Here is a 22603-nt window from a genome sequence, read left to right on the forward strand (position 1 = left end):
ATGTTGGGTTATTTTTATTACATCATGGAGGAATTCACAACCCTTTAATGTTTTTCAACATTTAAGTCCATTGTATAGCTTAGGACTCTTTCTCTCTATTTTTTATTTAGCAGTCATGAGTCCTTCAAACTCTCTCAGGTTGGCTGTTTTCCCGAACTGTGTGTAGCATATTCACATGTGACCCCCCCCCCAGAAAAGAATATAATTCTTTAGCCTTTGGTTTATTATGTTATGCATTCTTGTGAGAGGGTCATTTGGTTTTTGGAATATGAAGTCATTTGGAATAATTCTGTTTAAGGTGGACAAAAACAATGCATAGCTATAATATAATATTTTTAATTTTCTTTAGTTACTTTAAACTGATTCTAAGGAGAAATTTAAGTGTGAAAATGTTTTAAGCAATGGGAGTACCACTGGCAAAAACATGGAAGTACTGTTAAGTAATATTTTGCACTTAAATGAGTATGTAATATTTGTTATTTAATGCTTATTTTTATACTATATAGTGATTATCTGTACTTTGAGGTATTGTTTACTACACTTAGAGAAACAACAATTTTCTTTCACCTTGTTGATGAACAAGAACAGCCTCAAGCATGTCTGTTGGCTTATTTTTAGCAAATGAAAATTCCATTGAAGAATCTGCCTAAAAACCTCATGTATCAAAGATCAAATTTCATAACAATAAGTACATTTACAATAAATCTCTGTAAAGTAGTATTTACATGCTCCCACTGAGGGCACTTTTCTAGTAGAAACTCATTATGAATTTTAAAGTTCTTAGATAGACCCACCCTTCCTAAGACAGAAAAAAAGGAATCACTTTTTGATTGTCACAATAACTTACATGCTAAGAGGGGAAAGCAGAAGTTGTATCTATCAATATAGAGATGACGTGTTAGGAAAAATATTTTCTGACTGTATAGCATGATATGTGTTCATTATACAAAAATATAAAGTCTGAGGAATAAGGAAAAGAATCAGAATTCCAAAGACACCATTGTGACCACATTGGCACATTTTTTTCTTGGTTATTCTTTGTGCTTTTACTTTGAGGTTATAGTGTACATGTAATTTTATATCTTATATTTTCTAGTATTATACTCTGTCACGTATGATTGTGAACATTTTAGTGGTGGCACAGGCATGGCTCCACCATCATTTACTTCTGCCAGTGTTAAATTTTTAGGTGATATTGAGGTTTTTCACTATAGATGAATATTGAACACCTCTGAATCAACTTGTCCAAACTCCAGATTACATCCACTCATATTTTTGCATCTATAGATGAGATACTGAATGGCCCATGGTTATATGATGTAGTGTTCCAAGGCAAAGATGTCTTAAAAAGACGTGTCCTTAGAGAAAATTCTGGAAGTAATTTTTGGTGTAGCTTAGAGGGAGCTTCTTATTAGGCTCCCTGACCTGTGTAACATTTGCAAATCAAGTTCTCGTCATGGATGACTTCTGCCCACAAATATCATACTGTAACCATGTCGGAGCTCTGTTGTAACTATCACTTGTTGAGCATTTTTAATATGTAAGGCACTTTTTGTCAGTTCTCACAAACTTCTTGGTAACAGTCATGTGAGGGTGAGACTATCTGCATTGTATAGATGACACTCAGGTTCAGAAGCTAATGCAACTGCTAAGGTGAAAATTCTAATAATTGGGACACCTAGAACTTGGATGCAGGTCTTTGTGACTACTAAGCATAAACTTTTAACCATTTGACTTAACTAATCTTGAGTTTCAGATTTGAATTTAGATATGCTTTGTGTGCCCGTCTGGTTTCCACCCTCCTCCACTTACCCACACATACTAGTTTTCAGAGTATCAAAACATAAGGACAAAATACTCATACCCAGAGAGTATTTTAGATTTGCCACAGTATGTCATGTAATCACTCATTATTCAAATATTTGTTAATACTGACAAATGGAATTATTCAGATATTTGGGATTGGTTAATTCATTTTTACTCTACTAAAACTAAAATTATTTGTATTGGATAAAACTAGTTTTTGACCTTGCAACAACTTATGTCTGTGCTAGTGAAAATTTTCTCTGATCCAGACACAGTATTATAATGCAATTTTGATTATTCCTATCAAGAAGCTTACATATTTAAAGCCATATAAACAGCAACATAAAGCTGTCATCATTTTTAATTTGTTAAGTACATTATTATGTTAAACAGCAAACATGTCCCTTCTGACAGGAGGAATTAACATGTTACCTAAGGCTTGCACCCTTCAGTTTTTAATTCCTCACAATTCAGAACATAATGTGCAGTTACTACAAGTTCTAATGTGAACTTCTGTAGAAAGCTTCCTCTGCAGGAAGGCCACCTTCTTGAACACTGGAAGTTTAGTGTCTGACTTATATTTTTAATTTTATGTTTGTATTTTTAGTTATTTGTTCCATATGCAACCAAGAACATCCAGGAGATAGTGCTGTTTAAACACATCTGTGGACGTTTTGCCTTTTAAGGTATGACTATTTTTTTCCCTTAATTTTCCTTAAGAATACCAATAGACTTGGTTTGAGGCTATTCTTATTTATAAGGTGAAAGAAAATTTTTCTTATTGTGGGACCTCATTGGTACTATTAACTTCTTTTGAAATGTGGAACACTACTATATTGGTTCTGTTGCTTTATTCCTAGAATGAGCTGTCATTCTGTTTTCCTGTTGGAAAATACTTGGAAGTTTATACTAGGAAAATAAATGAATCATTCTTTTATTTTAATGTTTACCTGCTGTTTGTATTTTGAGTCCCCAAATACCATGTGGTTTTAATGCCTATTGATTAATACACGAATTATGTATTGGCCTCTAGGGAATGCTTAGATCTCTTTCAAGTTAGCACACCAGTTTTTTGTGTATTTTTAATTTTTTTATTTTTTTATTTTTTTTTAGATTTTATGTATTTATTTTTAGAGAGGGAAGAGAGGAAGATAGCAAGAGAGAGAGAAACATTAATGTGCGGTTGCTGGGGGTTATGGCCTGCAACCCGGGCATGTACCCTGGCTGGGAATCGAACCTGGGGCACTTTGGTTCCCAGCCCGCGCTCAATCCACTGAGCTACACCAGCCAGGGCCTATTTTTTTAATAGAAACTAGTATTTTATTAAGTTGATTTGAATTTTAAATAATTTAAAATTTAAATCCCTAATCATCAGTATATTATATACAGATGATAGTTCAGATGATAGTTAGAAAAAAGAACACGCATATTGATAAGCCCTTTAAGACTGAAATGACATCTTCTGTTTTTAGATATAGCTGTGCCACAAAAGCCATTTTTATTTTTATTAAGATATATTGATAACTTACCTTTGTTTTAAATGGAAGAGTTTATAAAATTAATGTTTTTGTTTTGTTTTAGGGTGAAGGTTTGGAAATAAGCAAGGAAACCAAAGACAAACGATTAGAAGATGGTTATTTCAGGATAGGTAATGCCTACTTAAGACTGGTAAAAATGTCCTTGATTTTCTTGAATTTAATCCTAAAGCAATTTTAAATGCTTTCAAATGTTCACCAGCTTTAGGATTACAGTTACCACAGTGCACTCCAAGTTTTGTTTGTTCTTGTGTTTTATTATCTTGACCCCAACTAGGATTTCAGATCAAGGTTCATTAACTGGTTCCCATTTTTTCCCCCTACCTGCCACTTGTTGATATTCATGTCAGTAATCTGCCTTCAGCTGCATTTACAGTCTTGCTGCTTTACCTTAGCTATTCTCATGGTCTCAGCAACATCCATATGCCAGATCACCTCCTCTGAGCGTGTGTAACACCAACATTTTTTTTATTGCTCACCACACTTTTGTCGTGACCATTCATTTGGTTGCCTGAAGCGGAACATGGGAGACACCCCGCATACCACCCCAATGTACTTTCCTGCCCATTAGCATAAATATGTCCATTTGCGATGGTGGTCTAGACTCCGTGCCCTGTATCTGAGCCAGAGAGGACTGCATCTGCCTCTGTCCTTTCGTTGGGCTTTCCATGGAGCCACTGCAGTTACCTTTTAAAAATGTCAATATTACTGGGTTGGCCAAATATATTGTTTAAGCTTTTCTGTAAAATAAAAGACACATTTTTCATTTTTTACCATAACTTTATTGATTTGGATACTTTGAATATATTTACTATCTCCTGCTATGGCTTGTAACCCGTAGAAGCAGGGCTGCTGCTAAATAAACATCTTGCAATACATAAGACAGCCCTATAGCAAGGAATTATTTGGCCAAAATGTCAGTAGTACCAAGAAAACTTTGAAAAATCACTTTGGGACTGTTCAATCGTCACAGCACTCTCTACACACTGCACAAATATTTTTTTTAAGTTTCAGTTGTGTTTTTACCTTTCTGGAAATATTAAAGCATAATATGCTGAAAATGCTGTGTATCTTCTTCCATCTTCATTATTAAAATGGCTACACAAAAATTCACCAGTTTTGATGTTTTTTAAGTATATTTTGTTGATTATGCTATTACAGTTGTCCCATTTCCCCCCTTTATTCCCCTCTGCACACCCCCTCCCACACACATTCTCCCCCCTTTGTAGTTCATGTCCATGGGTCACACATACAAGTTCTTTGGCCTCTACATTTCCTATACTATTCTTAACCTCCCCCTGTCTATTTTCTACCTACCAATTATGTTTCTTATTCTCTGTACCTTTTACCATTCTGTGCCCCTCTTACTTCCCCACTGATAACCCTCTATATGATCTCCATTTTTGTGATTATGTTCCTGTTCTTGTTTGCTTAGTTTATTTATATATTTTAGGTTTGGTTGTTAATAGCTGTGAGTTTGTTGTTATTTTACTGTTCATAGTTTTTGATCTTCTTTTCCTTAGATAAGTCCCTTTAACATTTCATATATTAAGGGCTGGGTGATGATGAACTCCTTTAACTTGACCTTATCTGGGAAACACTTTATCTGCCCTTCCATTCTAAATGAAAGCTTTGCTGGATAGAGTCATCTCGGATGTAGGTCCTTGTCTTTCATGACTTCAAATACTTCTTTCCAGCTCCTTCTTGTCTATAAGGTTTCTTTTGAGAAATCAGCTGATGGTCTTATGGGAACTCATTTGTAGGTAACTGTCTCTTTTTCTCTTGCTGCTTCTAAGATTCTCTCCTTATCTTTAATCTTGGATTATGTCCTTATGAGATGCCTTGGTGCATTCCTCCTTGGGTCCAACCTTTTTTGGACTCTGGGAGCTTCCTGGACTTCCTGAAAGTCTATTTCCTTTGCCAGACTGGGGAAGTCTTCCTTTATTATGTTTTCAACTAAGTTTTCAATTTCTGGCTCTTCCTCTTCTCCTTTTGGCACCCCTCTCATTTGGATGTTGGAACGATTAGATGTCCTAGAGGTTCCTAAGCCTCTCCTCATTTTTTTTGAATTCTTGTTTCTTCATTCTGTTCTGATTGAATGTTTCTTTCTTCCTTCTGCTCCAAACTATTCTCTCTGATTGAGTCTTGGTTTCCTTCCTGTCACTGATGATTCCCTGTATATTTTTCTTTATTTCACTTGTGAAAAGGTTTTTTTTTTCTACAAAAAAACCCTTTATTTTGTGACCGAGCTCAATCAGTTCTGTGAGCATCCTGATTACCCAGTGTTTTGAACTCTGCTTCAGATAGGTTGGCTATCTCCTCGTCACTTAGTTCTTTTTCTGGAGCTTGATCTGTTCTTTCATTTGGGCCATATTTCTTTGTCTCAGTGCACCTGTTATGTTATAAGGGGGCAGGGCCTTAGGTATTCACCGAGGCAGTGCAACCCTCTTTGCTGCGTTGTAATGCTGTATGTAGGGGAGGGGTACATGAGGGAATAGTGCCTCTTCTTCAGCTCTCTGCTGGTTTTCAGTCACTTCCCCTGCTACCCACAATCAAATTGGGCCCTTCTGGTGCTGATTCCCGAGTGGGTGGGTTTGTGTACATTCTAGGACCCCATGGGTCTTTCCAATGAACTCACCAGTGAGGCTGGGAGTTTCTCCTGCTGCCGCGTCAATCCCATAGATGTTTTCAGTCAGAGGCCTTGAGGCTTTATTTCCCCACACTGGAACCCTGGGTTATGGGGTCTGTCTTGCCCCCCAGTTGTTCCTCCTGGTTCATCAGCATGTGAATGTGGGTAAGCCCAGTCCACAAGCTGCTGCCTTGCCCGCCCTGGTCCTCCAGCTACTGCCTTGCCTCAAGTCCTCTCTGTCCTGGCTGCCTGCCCATCTCCACCCCTCCTACTGGTCTGAAGGTTTCTTTTTTAACTCCTTGGTTGTTGGACTTCCATACAGTTCAATTTTCTGTCAGTTCTGTTTTTGTGTTTTTTTTTTTAATTTGCTGTTGTCTTCCTTTTGCTATGATTCGAATGTGTCTTCTTATTTCTCCATCTTGGCTGGAAGTCTCTGATAATTTCCAAATGCATGCTGATATGACAGCTGTCAAAATACAGTCTAACAAAATTGTTTTGAATAATATTAAAGACAACTAAGAGCCGTTATACAGAAAAAAAGTAACAGACTTTTGGATCAATCCAATATAATTATGTTAACCTAGGTAAAACCTAATAACTTTCCATTACAGATTCCTTAATTCCCATCCATTCTCACAACTTGTTACTTTCCTCCTATTCTTTATTTCTCTGGTCCCAAGATTGTTGGTCCTATCATGTCCCATGCTCTCATGTGCAGCCATGTTTGTGGATATTTTTTTCAACTGAAATGATCAATTGACATGTCTCCTCCTAGTCTCACTTTCTCATCATTTTTAACCAGTTTAGTTGCCTCTCTTTTGGCTCTTCATACCACAGAGTGTGTACCTGTACCATGTTGTCATAGTTCAGTTCTGTGTTCTCACTGTGGAAACGAAGTGGTGTTGTCTCTCACATAGGGCCTTTCACTTGATAAATATCAACTGAGTGAATGACTGTAATATTTTCTTTCTAAAAAATATATTTTATTGATCATGCTATTACAATTATGTTGTTTTCTTCTTCCCTTTATCCCCCTCTGCCCAGTACTCCTATTCTCTCCAGCATTTGCCCCTGGCTTAGTTCATGCCCATGGGTCTCACATATAAGTTCTTTGGCTTCTCCATTTCCCATACTGTTCTTAATCTCTCCCTGTCTGTTTTGTACATACCAATTGTGCTTCTCATTCCCTGTACATTTTCCCCATTCTCACTTCTCCTCCTCCCTGCTGAAACCCTCCACGTGGTCTCCATTTCTGTGATTCTGTTCTTATTCTAGTTGTTTCTGTGGGTTGTTTTTGTGTTATGTTCTGTTGTTGCGAGTTTGTTGTAATTTTACTTTTCATATTTTTGATCTTCTTTTTCTTAGATAAGTCCCTTTAATATTTCATATAATAAGGGCTTGGTGATGATGGACTCCTTTAACTTGACCTTATCTAGAAAGCATTTATCTGCCTTTCCATTCTAAATGACAGCTTTGCTGGATAGAGCAATCTTGGATGTTGGTACTTGGATGAAGAGACTTGAATAGTTCTTTCCAGCCCCTTCATGCCACTAAGGTTTTCTGGGAGGTAGGGGGAAATCAGCTGCTAGTCTTATGGGAACTTCTTTGTCAGTAACTGTCTCCTTTTCTCTTGTTGCTTAAGATTCTCTCCTTATCTTTAATCTTAGGTAATTTAATTATGTGTCTTGGTTTGTTCCTGTTTGGGCCCAGCTTCTTTGGGACTCTCTGAGCTTCTTGGACTTCCTAGAAGTTTGTTTTTTTTTTCACCAGATTGGGAAAGTTTTCTTTCATTATTTTTTCAAATATGTTTTCAATTTTGTGCTCTCCTCTTCTCCTTATGGCACCCCTATGACTTGAATGTGGGAATGTTTAAAGTTGTCCCAGAGATTCCTTAAGCCTCTCTTCATTTTCTTGAATTCTTGTTTCTTCATTCTGTTCTGGTTTATATATTTATTATCGTTGTTTTGAGTCCTGGTTTCCTCCCCTTCACTGTTGGTTCCCTGTTTATTTTTCTGTATTTCTCTTTGTGTAGCCTTCACTTCTTCCTTCAGCGATTTCTGTGAGCATCCTGATTACCAGTGTTTTGAACTCTGCATCTGATAGGTTGTCTTATCTTCTTGTCACCTAATTCTTTTCCTGGAGTTTTGATCTTTTCCTTCATTTGGGCCATACTTATTTGTTTCAGCACACCTGTTAACATTGTAAGGGGCAGAAGCTTAGGTATTCGCCAGGACATGGCAACTATATTGTGGTGCTATATGTGGGGGAGAGGCCAGAGAAGGAACAATGCCAGCCTCTCTACTCTTGCCTCACCTTCAGTCACTTCGCCTGCTTCCCACAAGCAGATTGTGCCCTTTCAGGTGCTGCTCTGGTGCTGACATCTGGGTGGGTGGGCTTGTGTATGTTGTAGGATCTGTGGGCCCCTCCAACAAACTCTCCTGTGACACTGGCAGTTTCTCCCACTGCTGCAACCCCAACAGGTTTTTACAGCCAGAGGTTTTGAGTCTTTATTTCACTGTGCTGGAACCCTGGGTTGTGTGGTCTGTCTCCCTTCCCAGTTGTTCCAGTTTATCTGCATGTGAATGTGGGACTGCCTGGTCCACCAGCTGCCACCTTGTCACACGTCCTCTCTACTCTTGCTGCCCATCTCCACCCCTCCTGCCTGTCTGGGTGAATGTTTCTTCTTTAACTCCTTGGTTGTGGGACTTCCATACAGTTCTATTTTCTGTCAGTTTTGGTAGTTTTTTGTTTTTAAATTAGTTATTATCCTTTTTGTTGTGCAAGGAAGCGAAGTGTATGTATCTATATACACTTCTTTAGCTGGAAAGGCCTATTTTCTCTTGCTTACAACGAATAAATGCTTTTCTTAGTAGTAGGCAAAAAAAGAATACTGGTAAATTAATATTGTGAGTTTTCAGGGCAGATACAGCCTGTAGAGCAGTTTTATATTTGGTGAATGTCATTCAGTTTTTGCCACAAGACTTGTATGCTAACCCTGACTAATTTCTGTGTAGTTTGGGTATATAGATAAGTTTATTTTCATATTTGGGTTATATCTTAGCCCACCTCTAGAAAAATACATAAACTGGCAGAGTATACTGAGACATTTATTAACCTTATTACTTGTCAATTATTTAATTTCTCAGAATGTTGTGTTCTAGATTATGAAAGTAGCATAGGAAATAGATACATCTATATTAAGTGTCTCTTCAGCAATTTGAAGATAAGATCATCTCAAACATCAACTCATACATACTTAGAACCAGAGGAAAACTTGTGAATCATCAGACCCCTAGATCTTGCATCACAAAAGTGTTCATCAGAAACACGGAGCAGTGATTTGTTTTTCAACTGAACAGAAAAAAATCTGCTCCCTTAAGAAGTATGCTTAATGGAATTGTGTGTGAAGGGCTTCGCAGACCTTCTCCCTTGTAAAATAACAACTGATGAAAAAAAATTTTTTTAATTCTCACCTGAGGTTATGCTTGTATTGATTTTAGAAAAAGAGGAAGGGAAAGAGAGGGAGGAAGGGAGGGAGAAGAGGAAACATCTATGGGTTACCTCCTGTACACTCCCTGACTGAGGATTGAACCTGCAACTCCTTGGTATACAGGGTTGCCCCAACCAACTGAATCACCTGGCTTAGGGCAGGAAAAGTTGGGGGTTTTTTTGGAAAAATACAGCCAATGGAGAAACATTTACTCATAAAAATCTGAATCTCGGTAAGAACATTAAGAATCTGAGGCATTTGAGCCCTCACCCACTTTATTACCCACACTGCCTCTGCAGGTACGGCCGAGAGCACTGAACTCCCTCTCCCACCAGCTCCCATGCTGGGCCTGTGGAATCTAACCAGGAAGGGCAGGTGCAAGTGTGTCCTCCTCCCCAACTCTGTGATGCAGAAACTCTGTTCAGACAAGAACAGCTAAGAAATATGAGGTCCCCTTCCTTCACTAAACCTCCATTCATAGGGCAGAAGCTCTTTCTCAGGCACAGTGAGGTGAGAAGACTTGGCCCCAATCACTCACTCACACCTCAGGTCACTTGCTCCAGCACACTGGGAGAGGTAAGCCAAGAAAATGAAGGGATACTGCTACTCCCCAGTGCTCTGCTCATAAAGCAGGGGTGTCACTCCAGGGGAAATAGACTGCTGTCCTTGCCAAAGATTCTGGGCAGTTGTACAGAGATTTTTCTCTAGTAGAGAGGCAGGCTTAGGAACAGAGCTCTGTAGCTCTCGTAAAGGGGACTAATTTATTTGAACAGAGCTTGGTCAAGTTCAAGCCTAAGGGCATTGTGGAATATGATTGGGATTTGTTGGTAAGAAAATAAGAGACTGGTAGCTACATTCAGGCTAAACTGTAGATTATCTAGAAGTTTGACAGAACCAGGGAAAGAGCTAGTTAGTAACTGAGTCATCTTGGGTGGGAAGGAGCCACCAAGACTGGCCCACCAAGAGGCCAAGATTTAATTGGGTCTGACCAAGTAACAAATTATGCCTGAAGCCACGTCAGAAACAATAGACAGTCAACTGGCAATTAGTAGAGAACTGATGGTTGAAGGTGGAGTAGGTTAGATGGGTGTGGCATGACAGCCAAGGACCATCTTGTGAAAGAAATACTAAATTAGTTAAGTTAAAGAGGGCTGAAGAGCCTTTCGCAGAGAAATACTGAAAATGAACCACTGTCAGGGTGGCAGAATGAGATCCGAAAAGGATAACCTTAAAAGTCCCTGGCAATGCCAGCATTTTATGATATGATTCTAGTCATTGTTTAGTAATTTCCTCCTTCATTTTCCTCCTTTTTCCTGTCTTGCTTCCCAGGTATAGACCATTGGGTTAAGGACAGAAGTTAAATTTGTTGTTTGGAAAGATAGTACATGCACATGCTATAAAATACAAATTTAAAAAGGTAAACCTAAGTCTTTTAAGCATTTTTTTATATCCTCACCTGAGGATATATTTTTTGTTTTTGTTTTTTAGAGAGAGGGAGAGAAAGGAACACAGATGAGAAACATCTGTTGTGGGGAAATTGGTTCTTCTCAACAATGTAGTAAAGATCAGCAAGTTGATTAATATACAGGCAGAGTTTATTAGTAATACGTTCTCAGGGAAGAGAACAGGCCTAGCTGAGGTGGACGAGACGGGCATAGGCCCCCAATCCCTTTGTCCTGAGGATTTAGTTTGCAGGGTAAGGTGAGGGAGTTACATATTGATTGGTGGGTTAAGGCCTAGGCCTGTTCTCCCTGAGAACGTATTACTGGTAAACCCTGCTTGTATACTAATCAGCTTGCCGAGCTCTAATTCTTTACTGCATCAGTGAAAAGAATCAAGTTTCCCACATCAGTCAGCCTCCTGCACACACCCTGACTGGGGATTGAACCCACAACCTTTTCATATACAGGATGAGTCCCCAACCATCTGAGTCACCCAGCCAGGGCTAAACTTAAGTCTTATTCCCTCTTCTTTCCCCTCCTACCCAGTGCTTCATAGAGGCAGTTACTGTAATGATTTGTGTCCTTTCAGAAGTAGCCTAGTCATAAATAAAAATGAGTAAATTCTTTAAAAACACATAGTCATGCACAAATGATCACATACTGAGTGTACAACCTTGTTCTGCATCTTGTTTTTTCCACTAACAAAATATATATGTGCATATGGAAGATGAACAGTTTTAAAAATTGTAAGTATTTCAGATATACAAAAAGATGCAAATATAATGAATATCTGTATCCAGCCTAAGATTTGTCAATTCAGTTGTTCTTCCCTATTGTCTTCTTTTCCCCTCCACCCAAGGGTAACTGCTATGCTAAATTTAATGGCTACCGTTTCCATGTGCACTGTACTACATAAGTATACAATTTCCCTGAGCAATGCTCAGTGTTATTTGTACTGTTTTTAAATTTGATGTTACATCATTCTGTAGTCTATAATTTTTCTCTCTCACCATTGTGAGAGTTATCCATGTGGATGTGTGTATCTGTGGCTCATTCATTTTCACTGCTGTATAGATTCTCTTGCTTGGCATAAAGTTTGTTTCCATCATTTTATTATTATAAACAATGCTGATTTGAACACTTAAGCATGTGTATGAGTTTCTCTACAACACAGGTGGCAAACATAAGGCCTGCGGGCCGAATCTGGCCCTCCACTGTGTTTTATCCACTTGGCACCTTGTTTCTAGCCCAGCAGCAGCGCTGAGCTCCTTGCCCCTAGTTAAGGAGTAGTTACATTCATACGGTCCTAAAATTACATTTGACTCTTTGAAGGCAAGAACAAGGCCGATGTGACCCCCGGTGAAAATGAGCTTGATACCCCTGCTCTACAACGTATACTTAGAGATGGCAGGAAGTCTTTCAACTGCATTATCTTCAACTTCATTCTTTTCATTGGCTGTATAGTATTTCCTTCTATTAGCATATCATAATTTATTTTGCCAGTCTCCTAGTGATGGTTACTTACTTTGTCTGCAATTTTTGCACATGTGAGAACATATCTGTAGAATAAAATTGCTGGGTGAGGTGTTTTAATGAGGCCAATTGCATCATTTGGTAATTGTTTTTCTAATTAAGTGAGCTCATCAGGTGACAATGCCAGATATTTCATTGTTGAAGTGTTTCAATTTCACAGTAATTTTCAGTTTTGAATCCCTGTATAACCCAATACTCAGTAACACTTTTTTGTATTCCCTATCCCAGTCCAGTCCCAAGTGTGGACATATTTTTAGGAAATAAATTAATAAATTTTCAATAAAAACATTACTTCAGAGGTACATATGTTTAACATTTTTATACAAATGAATAATACAAGCCTTGTCTGGTATGATCTCCAGCTTGTTTGTATCTCACCTTACTAGAGGTCTAGTCTGTCTGTATATTGTAAGACCCTAGAGTAGACTGTGTAACACCATATGAGTCAGCAAATTATAGCCCAGGGTCTGATCTGGCTCACTGCCTGTTTCTGAACAGACCGTGAGCTAAGAACATTTTAAACATTCTTTCTCATTATTTATTTTCACTTTTAAATGCTTGAAAAATAAAAGGAATATCATTCACATGTAAAACTTACAAAAAGTTCTAATATCAGTGTCCATAAATAAAGTTGTGTTGGAACACAGCCACGCTCATTTGTATTTGTATTATGGATTGTCTGCATGCTTTTATGCTACAATAGCAGAGTGAGAAGTTGCAGTAGAGATCGAGGTGGTGCTCTCATCACTTCAGATTGTTGCTTGGCGCACTATAAATAGCAATGATCGCCCTGGCTGCTGTGGCTCAGTGGACTGATTGCAGGCCTGTGAGCCAAAAGGTCACAGGTTTGATTCCCAGTCAGGGCACATACCTGGGTTGCAGGCCAGGTCCCCAGTAAGGGGCACATGAGAAGCAACCACACATTGATGTTTCTCTCCCTCTCTTTCTCCCTTCCTTCACTCTAAAAAGTAAATAAATGTTAAAAAATTAAAAAAAAAAAACAAATACCAATGGTGTATGTCTAATTTGAGTGTTTCTAGTTCTACACACATCACTGTACTATGACATTTACCAAAAAATTGCCAATGTGTACCCACCATGTCAAAACAAGAAAAGAGACTCTGAATGCTTTTTAACTCAGTGGAGTGTGGGTTATTTTATGATATGAGGTGACAGATTGGTGTGGTTGTTATGCAGTGATGCAGTAGTTCTGCTAAAGAAGACATAACCATATTATGCACTCAAAACAATATTCCCATCTCACAGGAAAGCAATGATCAGAACACTTAGAAAATTTTAAATGGAATATTTCATCACAGCAGAATTTCTTCACAAACTCAAATGAGGATGTAACCAAAATGAATTTTAAAATGGCTCAAGTGTCAATAAAACCACTCACCAACTATGAGTTAATCAAATCACACTTAATTGCAATGGCCGAAGATATGTGTGCAGAGAAGAAAAAACTTTAAACTGTTAGGTTTTCAGCCATAATTACTTGAAGAGTTGAAGATTTAGGGAACAGTATCAATAGTTAGAAAGCAAATTATTTTAATTGTTTCCTTGGCTCTTGATAAGTTGACAAATGTTACTGATTCTGCCCAGTTATTTGGAGCCAATGCCACAATGAAGTGACTGAAGAACTGGTCTTTGAATAGTTGGTAGAACAACTACAGACAAGAATATTTTCAAAACAAGTTGAGAGAACACAAAATTGGTACATCCTCAAGTGAAATCTGCTAAGATGTGTTACAGTGAATTGTGGTAAAAATATATGTGAAGAAGAAGGCTTAGTTGGATAAATTTACAAAGGTTGTAAAAATGTAAAGGTTTTTAAAAATATATTTTATTAATTATGCTATTACAGTTGTCCCATTTCCCCCCTCATTCCCCTCCACCCTGCACACCTTCTCCCACTCACATTCCCTCCCTTTAGTTCATGTTCATGTGTCATAAGTTCTTTAGCTTCTACATTTCCCATACTATTCTTGCCCTCCCCCTATTTTATATCTACCATCTATGCTACTTATTCTCCGTACCTTTTCCCCTCTCTCCTCCTCCCACTCCCCTGTTGCTAACCCTCCATGTGATGTCCATTTATGTGGTTCTGTTCCTGTTCTAGTTGTTTGCTTAGTTTGTTTTTGTTTCTGTTTTTGGTGTGGTTGTTAATAATTGTGAGTTTGCTGTCATTTTACTCTACATGTTTTTTTATTTTCTTTTTCTAAGATAAGTCCCTTTAACATTTCATAAAATAAGGGTTTGGTGATGATGAACTCCTTTAACTTGATCTTATCTGAGAAGCACTTTATATGCCCTTCCATTCTAAATGAAAGCTTTGCTGGATAGAGCAATCTTGAATGTAAGTCCTTGCCTTTCATGGCTTCAAATACTTCTTTCTAGCCCCTTCTTGCCTGTAAGGTCTCTTTTGGGAAATCAGCTGAGTCTGATGGGAACTCCTTTGTAGGTGACTGTCTCCTTATCTCTTGCTGCTTCTAGGATTCTCTCCTTCATTTTTACCTTGGCTCATGTAATTATGATGTGCCTTGGTGTGTACCTCCTTGGGTCCAACTTCTTTGGGACTCTCTGAGCTTCCTAGACTTCCTGGAAGTCTATTTCCTTTGCCAGTATGGGGAAGTTCTCCTTTATTATTTGTTCAAATAACTTTTCTGCTTGTTGCCCTTCCTCTTCTCCTTCTGGTACCCCTATAATTTGGATGTTGGATTGTTTAAAGATGTTCTGGAGGTTCCTAAGCCTCTCCTCATTTTTTTGAATTTTTATTTCTTCATTCTTTTCTGGTTGTATGTTTTTTTCTTCCTTCTGGTCCACTCCACTGATGTGAGGCCTAGCTTTCATTTTATCACTATTGGTTCCCTGTGCATTTTTCTTCATTTCACTTATTGTAGCCTTCATTTTTTTCATCTAATTCGTGACCAAAATCAACCAATTCTGTGAGCATCCTGATCACCCGTGCTTTGAACTGTGCATCTGATAGGTTGGCTATCTCTCGGTCGCTTAAAAGTAGTGGTTGCAGAGCTTTCAATTCTGTTTGAGCCATCTTCCCCCCCCCCCGCCCCAACTCCTTTGGTCTGGTTGTGCCTGTTACGTATGAAGGGCAGAGCCTTAGGTGTTCGCCAGGGTGGGGCACCCCAGTCGTTGAGTTGTGATGTTGTATGTGGGGGCGGGGTTCAGGAGGGAACAATGGCACTTGCTCTGCTCTCCATTGGACCTCAGTCCCTTCCGCTGCTTCCCCTGAGCAAACTGGGCCCCTTTGGTGCCAATTCCTGTGTGGGTGGGCTTGTGCACGCGGTGGGACTTCCCAAGGACCTCTCCTGTGAGGCTGGGAGTCTCCCTGCGCCTCCACCCCCACAGGTGTTTTCAATCAGTACCCCAAGGCTCTATTTCCCAGCACTGGGATCCTGGGTTGTGTGCAGTGCCTTGCTTCACAATTCCCGCCTCACTGGGTCTGCTGGTTGCCACTCCTCGGCTGGGGTCTGCCAGCTGTCGCTTGTGCACTCAGAGTTGGGCCCGCAGGGTCCACTGCGGTCTTGCGCACCTGGATGCCTTATGCGCCCGGTCCTGATGCTCTCTGTTCTCCGCACAGTGACCAGCACCCAGCTGCCGGACTCCACCCCTCCTATAGGTCTGGAGGAACGTGTCTATTTTAACTTCTTGGTTGTCTGACTTCCATTCAGATCAATTTCCTGTCAGCTCTGGTTGTTATTGTTTCTAAATTGTTGTCTGTATCTTGGTTGTGTGAGGAGGCAACAGTGTATACTCCTTGCACAGCATAGTACAGTGGGCACAATATAGATACCTATGCCTCCATCTTGGCCAGAAGTCAAATGTAAAGTTTTTAAAGCCTCTGGTTATTTTATTATTCATCAGTAGGTACTTTACAGAGAATATTTGAATTTGTCATTATTTTATTGAACTAGCAATGTCTACAGTGAATTTTATTCTCTCATGGACTTTGCTATTATCAGTTTTGTGAATTTTTATCAGAAATAGGAACTGAGTATTCTGACTTGCCCTACCACACAGCCGTTCTGCAGCTTAGTAGTGATTTTAAAAAGTATTTTTTTATTTTGAATTCAGGAATAAGATTAAAATTTTTCTAAGTGTGAGAGCTGCCCTCAACCACTATTGTCTCTTTGAAAATTAATTTTCGCTGCAGACCTATTTCTTAATGAGTTCAGCCTAAAATTACAAAACAGTGCTTATTGCAGTCAAGTTACTAATGACAGCATTATTTGAATTACAATATCAAGCTAAATGAGGTGCTTCCATAAGTCACTTTAATTAATGATACATTAAGGGAAATATAAAGTGAAGAATCTAAGAATTCCATGAATACCTTCCAAGTGATAAATATGCTCCATTAAAGTCATGTGCTTGTGGATTATATTAGGCAGTATCTGAGCTGTGTGAAATATTCAGGGTGAACTACATAAAATCTTCATTGATCCACATTCACATAAGACCATTTGCAATTGATTTTTAATGGTAAGGAGCACTGATTTTGAATTCCAGTTAACTGAAATGTTATTCACCCACAAAAGAATTACATTCTCTTTAGTACACCTGTAATGGGGGGGAAATATTGTACTCAGTTGTTGTTCTTATATTTTGAATTTTATCAATAAAACTTTTGTGGAAATTTGTTCTCTCTCTCTATGTACATTACTTACGTGGTATCCTCAGTTTTCCCCTCGGCTCAGTTTTCCTCTCGGCGCCCAAATATTTACTGTCTGCCTATTTCAGAAAGCTTGCCAATTCCTGGCTTGGGGAAATGTGGCTAAGAACTAATCATTCTCCTGTCACTTATTCAACAGCATTATTTGGTTTTGTTTTAAAAATAGTATTTCTCACAGCAAGAAAAATTGGGTACAGAGCACATTAACTTTTATAGAAGTTCTTGGTCCTTATCCTTATGGGAAAGTTTTTTCAGCTTTCCACTTATAATGGAGTTTTACCGTGCATTTGCTTAAAGATATAATTCACTTTATAATTCCTTCTAGATGTGCCCTTGGAAAGAATACACATAGATTGAGCCCCTGCCCAAGGCCAACCATTGTATTAATACGTATGTCTAATTAAAGCATTGAAATTTGTTTATTGACTTAAGCCTCCATGAGGTTGGTACACATATATTTTTATTTTGTTTTTAATTTATAAGAAAAATATAGCTCTGCCTTTTCAAATGGATTGCTTCTATTATTTTAAAGCATGTACTATTTCATGAAAAATTTCAAAGTTGAATAAAAGTAGGAAGAAGGAAAAAGTCACCCATTCTGTCTGAAGACTTCCACTGGAAATATTTCAGTGTTTTCCTTTCCTCTTTTATGTCAGCGATATCTGAAGCATGCTTGTTCCAGCCTACCCAACCAGTGTTGATTTTTATTTTGAAGGAAAATTTGAGAATGGTGTTGCAGAAGGAATGGTGGATCTCAACCTAAACCCCATTGCAGCCTTTCGACTTTCAGTTACTCAGAATTCTGCTGTTTGGGCCATTCTTAATGAGGTAAGACAATATACTACATCAGTGAAACAGTTTAGAGTCTATTTTTTTTCATACTTTGATTTCATATTTAAAGACTTTTGGAAATGAAAAATAATGGCCTTATTGTACTCTTCACAATTTTGTATTTCAGATTCATATTAAAAAAGTCACCAACTGATTATCTCCTAAGAAACCAATACATCTTTTTTTCCTGGAAATTTGTTGATTAAAGATAACAAAGCATGTACTTTTTTTTTTTTTTTACTTGAACGCTACCTCTTGTGAAATCTACTGTAGATGATTGTCATTTCCACTCGGAAAGTGAACCTCCCACAGATAATTATATTCATTCAAACCTAAGCTGTCCTCCAATTTTAACTTGACTCAAACATTTTACACTTATGACAGCCTATTAATATGACTTGTACTGTTTTGGTATTATACTAATACATAAGAGTTGTACATATTGTTACATTCCTTCAATTTGAGAAGAAAATAATGATAAATACATTTTATGAAGGGGGTACTTTTGAAATTCATTTATTTTACTATTATAGACCCTCTTTTATAGATATCAGGGATTATATATATATATATAAATATACATAAAAATGTTATGGAGTTAATTTATTAGAAACACTTAAGAAGTACATATTTTTGTGCAGTAAACTTTTGAATCAATACATTTTTTGAAAAATGGTTACCTTGCTTTTTTAAGTTCTTCCTATATTTTCCTTTGGAAATGCAAACATTATAGGTTAATGCCATTTTTCAAATGCACTGCCACTTAAGAGTGATTTTAGATTGATTTCCTAAATGAAATACTTTTTTACAGTAGCTTCCTGCCATCTGCAGTTTTGCTTTCTGCGGTTTTAGTTATCCATAGTCAACTGTGGTCCAAAAATACTAAATGGAAAGTTCCAGAAATAAACAATTCATAAGTTTTAAATTGTGTGCTGTTCTGAGTAGTGTAATGAAATCTTGCGCCGTCCCATCCATCCCACCTGGGTCTGAATCATCCCTTTGTCCAGTGCGTGAGTCTCACGTCATGGCATCACGCAGGCATTGTGTATCTCACGAGACCACATTTACATAACTTGTTACAGTATGTTGTTATATCTGTTCTGTTATTTGTTAGTCTCTTACCATGCCTAATTTATAAATTTTACCATAGGTATGTATGCTTATATATGGAAAAAACATCGAATTTAGGGTTTTGTACTAGCCATGGTTTCAGGCATCCACTGGGGGTCTTGGAACATACCCCCCTTAGATAAGGGGGGACTTCTATATCACTGATTTCAAACAAAATATTTTCAAAGGCATTTGTCATTCCTTAAAGCCAAGATTTAAAAAACCAATGACCTTTCTGAGGTTTATTTTACTGTACTGTGTATGGTGTATAGCAACAAAAAAAAAATCAGTCTTTTATTTATTATTATATATTTTTCAAGGTTTTATTCATTCATCTTTAGAGAGAGGGTAAGAGGAGAAAGAGGAGAGAAACATCAATGTGTGGTTGCCTCCTGCATGCCCCCTACTGGGGACCTGGCCCAGCCAGGCAAGTGCCCTGACTGGGAATCGAACTGGCGACCCTTTGGTTTGCAGCCTATGCTCAATCCATTGAGCTACACCAGCCAGGGAAGTCTGGTAAATTTTAATGTGCAGGGGTGATGCATTTCAACCCAAATAATTACAGACAACTCATTACATTTCTTCTGATATTTAAGATGACAAACCCTCTCTTTTGATCTGTGTCTGTATTCCATGAGTCTTGACAAAATGTTTTCTAGATAATGCTATTGTGTGTCATAACTGATTTGATTTTAAAGAAAAACAAAATTGTAATATTGGTTTTTGGTGAAAGGTATTGTAGCAGTTGTGTTTTTTCAAAATGACTTATTTTATTGCATTAGAACTTATAAATGCATATTCAAAAAAGTATTACTCTGAAACACGCAATTCAAATATTGCTTAACTATAACAAAACTATTACCAGTCTTAGCAATCAGTAATCTTTACAAAAGTATTTTACTTCAAAAAAAATTCTGAATTATCAATGTCAGTTCCCAAACAGTCTGGCATGACTCAGGTGGGTTGCAGGTGGGTGACAGGTAACAGATGGTGGAGATCGATCTGGAGCTTTCAGTCGTCACTGGCTAAGGCCTTGGGTGCCTGGGGGTTCCAGCTGGCAGCTGTTAGCCTGGAGGAGCTCACCTGCTTACGTGTGTGGACCAAACAGCACTGTTATGAAGTGACAGGCTGGGAAGCACTGATAGGGTAGTTTCCATTACTCCATATTAGAATAATTTTTAGTTACTGTTTTTTGAATAGAAAGTCACATGTTACCAATGATTTTTATGTCAAACTCCAGTTAAAAATTTTTATTGGGAATTTTACATTTATTTTTTCATTAAAAAAAATTTACTGTTGGTTTTCTTCTGAAATTTTCCTGGCTCAGTGCCTACCGGCAGATTTTACTTGAAAAGAACTTTTCAGTGTAAAATTATGTCACTAAGTTAACATACTAAATTGCTGCTAAGTATTCAGAAGTAAAATCTGGAGGTAGGTTCAGAAGTCCCTTTGTTTCCCTGCTTCCTAAGTAGCCAACTTTGATTACAGGAGAAATGCCATGCTCAGAAAATCTAGAGGGGTCACAGTCGTTGTGGCCCCGTCATTCACTGGGACATCTCAGGCTTTAGATGGAGCCTTTTCCTGATCACCCCTTATTTCTGAGAATATTTTTAGCCAAATCTTGTCCATCTTTCAAGGACTCCCCTCACAGTGAATCTGTTGCCAATGCCTACAGGAGTGCCTGCACATGGTAGGTGCCCAGTCAGTGTCTGGATAAGGGGCCAGCTGTTCCAGCCCAACCCTCTTCCTTAAATTGCTTTACCTACTATACTTGCCACACACTTATATGCCACTCAGCTCTCCAGTTTTTGATTATGGGGAGGGTGTACACATGTGCATGTCTTCTCTTACCAACTTCTAACTCTTGATGGCAAGACTGTGACTCATACTTCTTCCCTGTCCTCTATGGACAGCAGGTGCTCAGATAGTCTCATTTTTCATTGCTCTCTCCTTTCCCTGAACTCTACACTAGATAATTAGAAGCAGTCATACTTTCCTCAAGCAAGAAAGTTAGTGGTAGTCCATAAGAGTCATGTTAATGAGGGGTGTGGACAGAAGATCAGCAAGAGCCCTAGAACTGAAAGTAACTTCTTGACTTTGAGAGGATACTGAATCACTTTTACCAAAATAGAGAGCAGGGAAATGGTAAAACTACTTATATAAATAGGGCATGACTTGGCGTCTGGTGTATATTTCACATATACTAGTCAAACTCTAGACAAGCTATGCTGTCCTGAATAGTAGCCACTGGATTCATGGTGGCTGTTTAATACAAGACATTCAGCTCCTCCCTTACACTACCTGCAGTTAGGTGCTCACTGGCCACTGGATTGGACAGCACAGGTATAGAACATTTCCTTCACTGCAGAAAGTTCTGTTTGCCAGCACAGTATTGAGCTTGCTAATATAAACATTTTAGAAACCAGAATAATGAATTTTGATTATTATAGGTTAAAAGTAGACATGCAGAATATATCATAATGCAAATGATGGATAAAAATTTTGGGTGAGAAGTAGTTGAGGACCTATTTCTAGGATTCTAAAAGCAGCCAAGATTGCTGTGTTTCATCCTAAGTCTCAGTGTTCTTTATAGCGCACCCACTATGTCAACAAAAAGAGCAATGGTAGATTGAGGCTTTGGAAAAAGTGAATGCAATGGGTATTGAGCACACAGATGCATTTCTGTTATAGACAAGTATATTAATTTAACCATTGGAAATGTCTTTTAACAAAGGTATTGCTTTTCAAATCAATAGTTCTATCACTAAATAATTAGGTGTCATTTTATTATTTAAAAAAGCTTCAGCAACATTAAGTATTCTTTCAAATCTGTAATAATGAAAAAAAGTTGTCTCCCAACAATACTCTTTGCCCGCAAAGACAAGTTTGATTTTATGAACAGCATATTTGGAGAGATTGCTCTAATAACTGTGTTAGCAGAATTTTGTTTGAGACCCCTGATGACCTTGTATGATATCCTGCCTCTTTGAGTGTGGGTGGAACCTGGGAATATGATCCATAGTTACACAGCAAAAGGTTATCTGGGGACAGCAGATCTTATGATGTGAGCCCTTTAAACAGAGTTTTCTCAGCCTGGTAGCAGAAGTTAGAAATGCAAAGCAAGAGGAGGTATGAAGGAAAGGACCTTCATAGCCACAGGAATTGAATCCAGCCAAAAACCTGGGTGAGCCGGCAAGTGGATTCACCTTCAGCAGATAAGAGCCCAGGCTGCTGGCACTTGATTCCAGCCTGAGACTATGAGCAGAGAACTGTCAAGCCTGCGTGGACTTCTGTGAGATATGAAATGGGTATCTAAATTTGTGGTGATGTGCTATGCAACAATGAAAAATGAATACAGTATTTAAAAGGTGAAGATTCCCTCTAGTATGGGTGATATTTCTCAGTAAATGCGTGAGTAAAGTCTTACTAGCATATCCTATATCTCGGCCTCAGCAGGAATTTCTGTCTTCACTGGAAGTTTGTTGACAAAAACTCGTGGGATCTTAGTAATATTTCTAAAGGAACTGCTAGAAT

General features: G+C 38.2%; 1 protein-coding gene across 3 annotated transcripts in view; it reads left to right on the forward strand.

Moving 5' to 3' along the window:
* The window catches only part of MGAT4A (alpha-1,3-mannosyl-glycoprotein 4-beta-N-acetylglucosaminyltransferase A), a 125772-nt gene extending 106885 nt beyond the window's left edge, over positions 1 to 18887 (forward strand). The window contains exons 12-15 of one of the 3 annotated variants that reach the window (XM_036030094.1): positions 2414 to 2492; positions 3388 to 3454; positions 17844 to 17956; positions 18087 to 18887. In XM_036030094.1, the coding sequence (XP_035885987.1) occupies positions 2414 to 2453 (40 nt within the window). In that variant the 3' untranslated portion in view covers positions 2454 to 2492; positions 3388 to 3454; positions 17844 to 17956; positions 18087 to 18887. Of the gene's footprint in view, positions 1 to 2413; positions 2493 to 3387; positions 3475 to 17843; positions 17957 to 18086 lie in introns of all 3 variants that reach the window. The other 2 variants (XM_028517768.2, XM_028517767.2) reach the window with 2 other exon arrangements.
* Positions 18888 to 22603: the final 3716 nt, after the last annotated feature.

This window comes from Phyllostomus discolor, chromosome 6 (genome assembly GCF_004126475.2).
Source record: "Phyllostomus discolor isolate MPI-MPIP mPhyDis1 chromosome 6, mPhyDis1.pri.v3, whole genome shotgun sequence".
In the NCBI taxonomy this organism is placed as follows: domain Eukaryota; kingdom Metazoa; phylum Chordata; class Mammalia; order Chiroptera; family Phyllostomidae; genus Phyllostomus; species Phyllostomus discolor.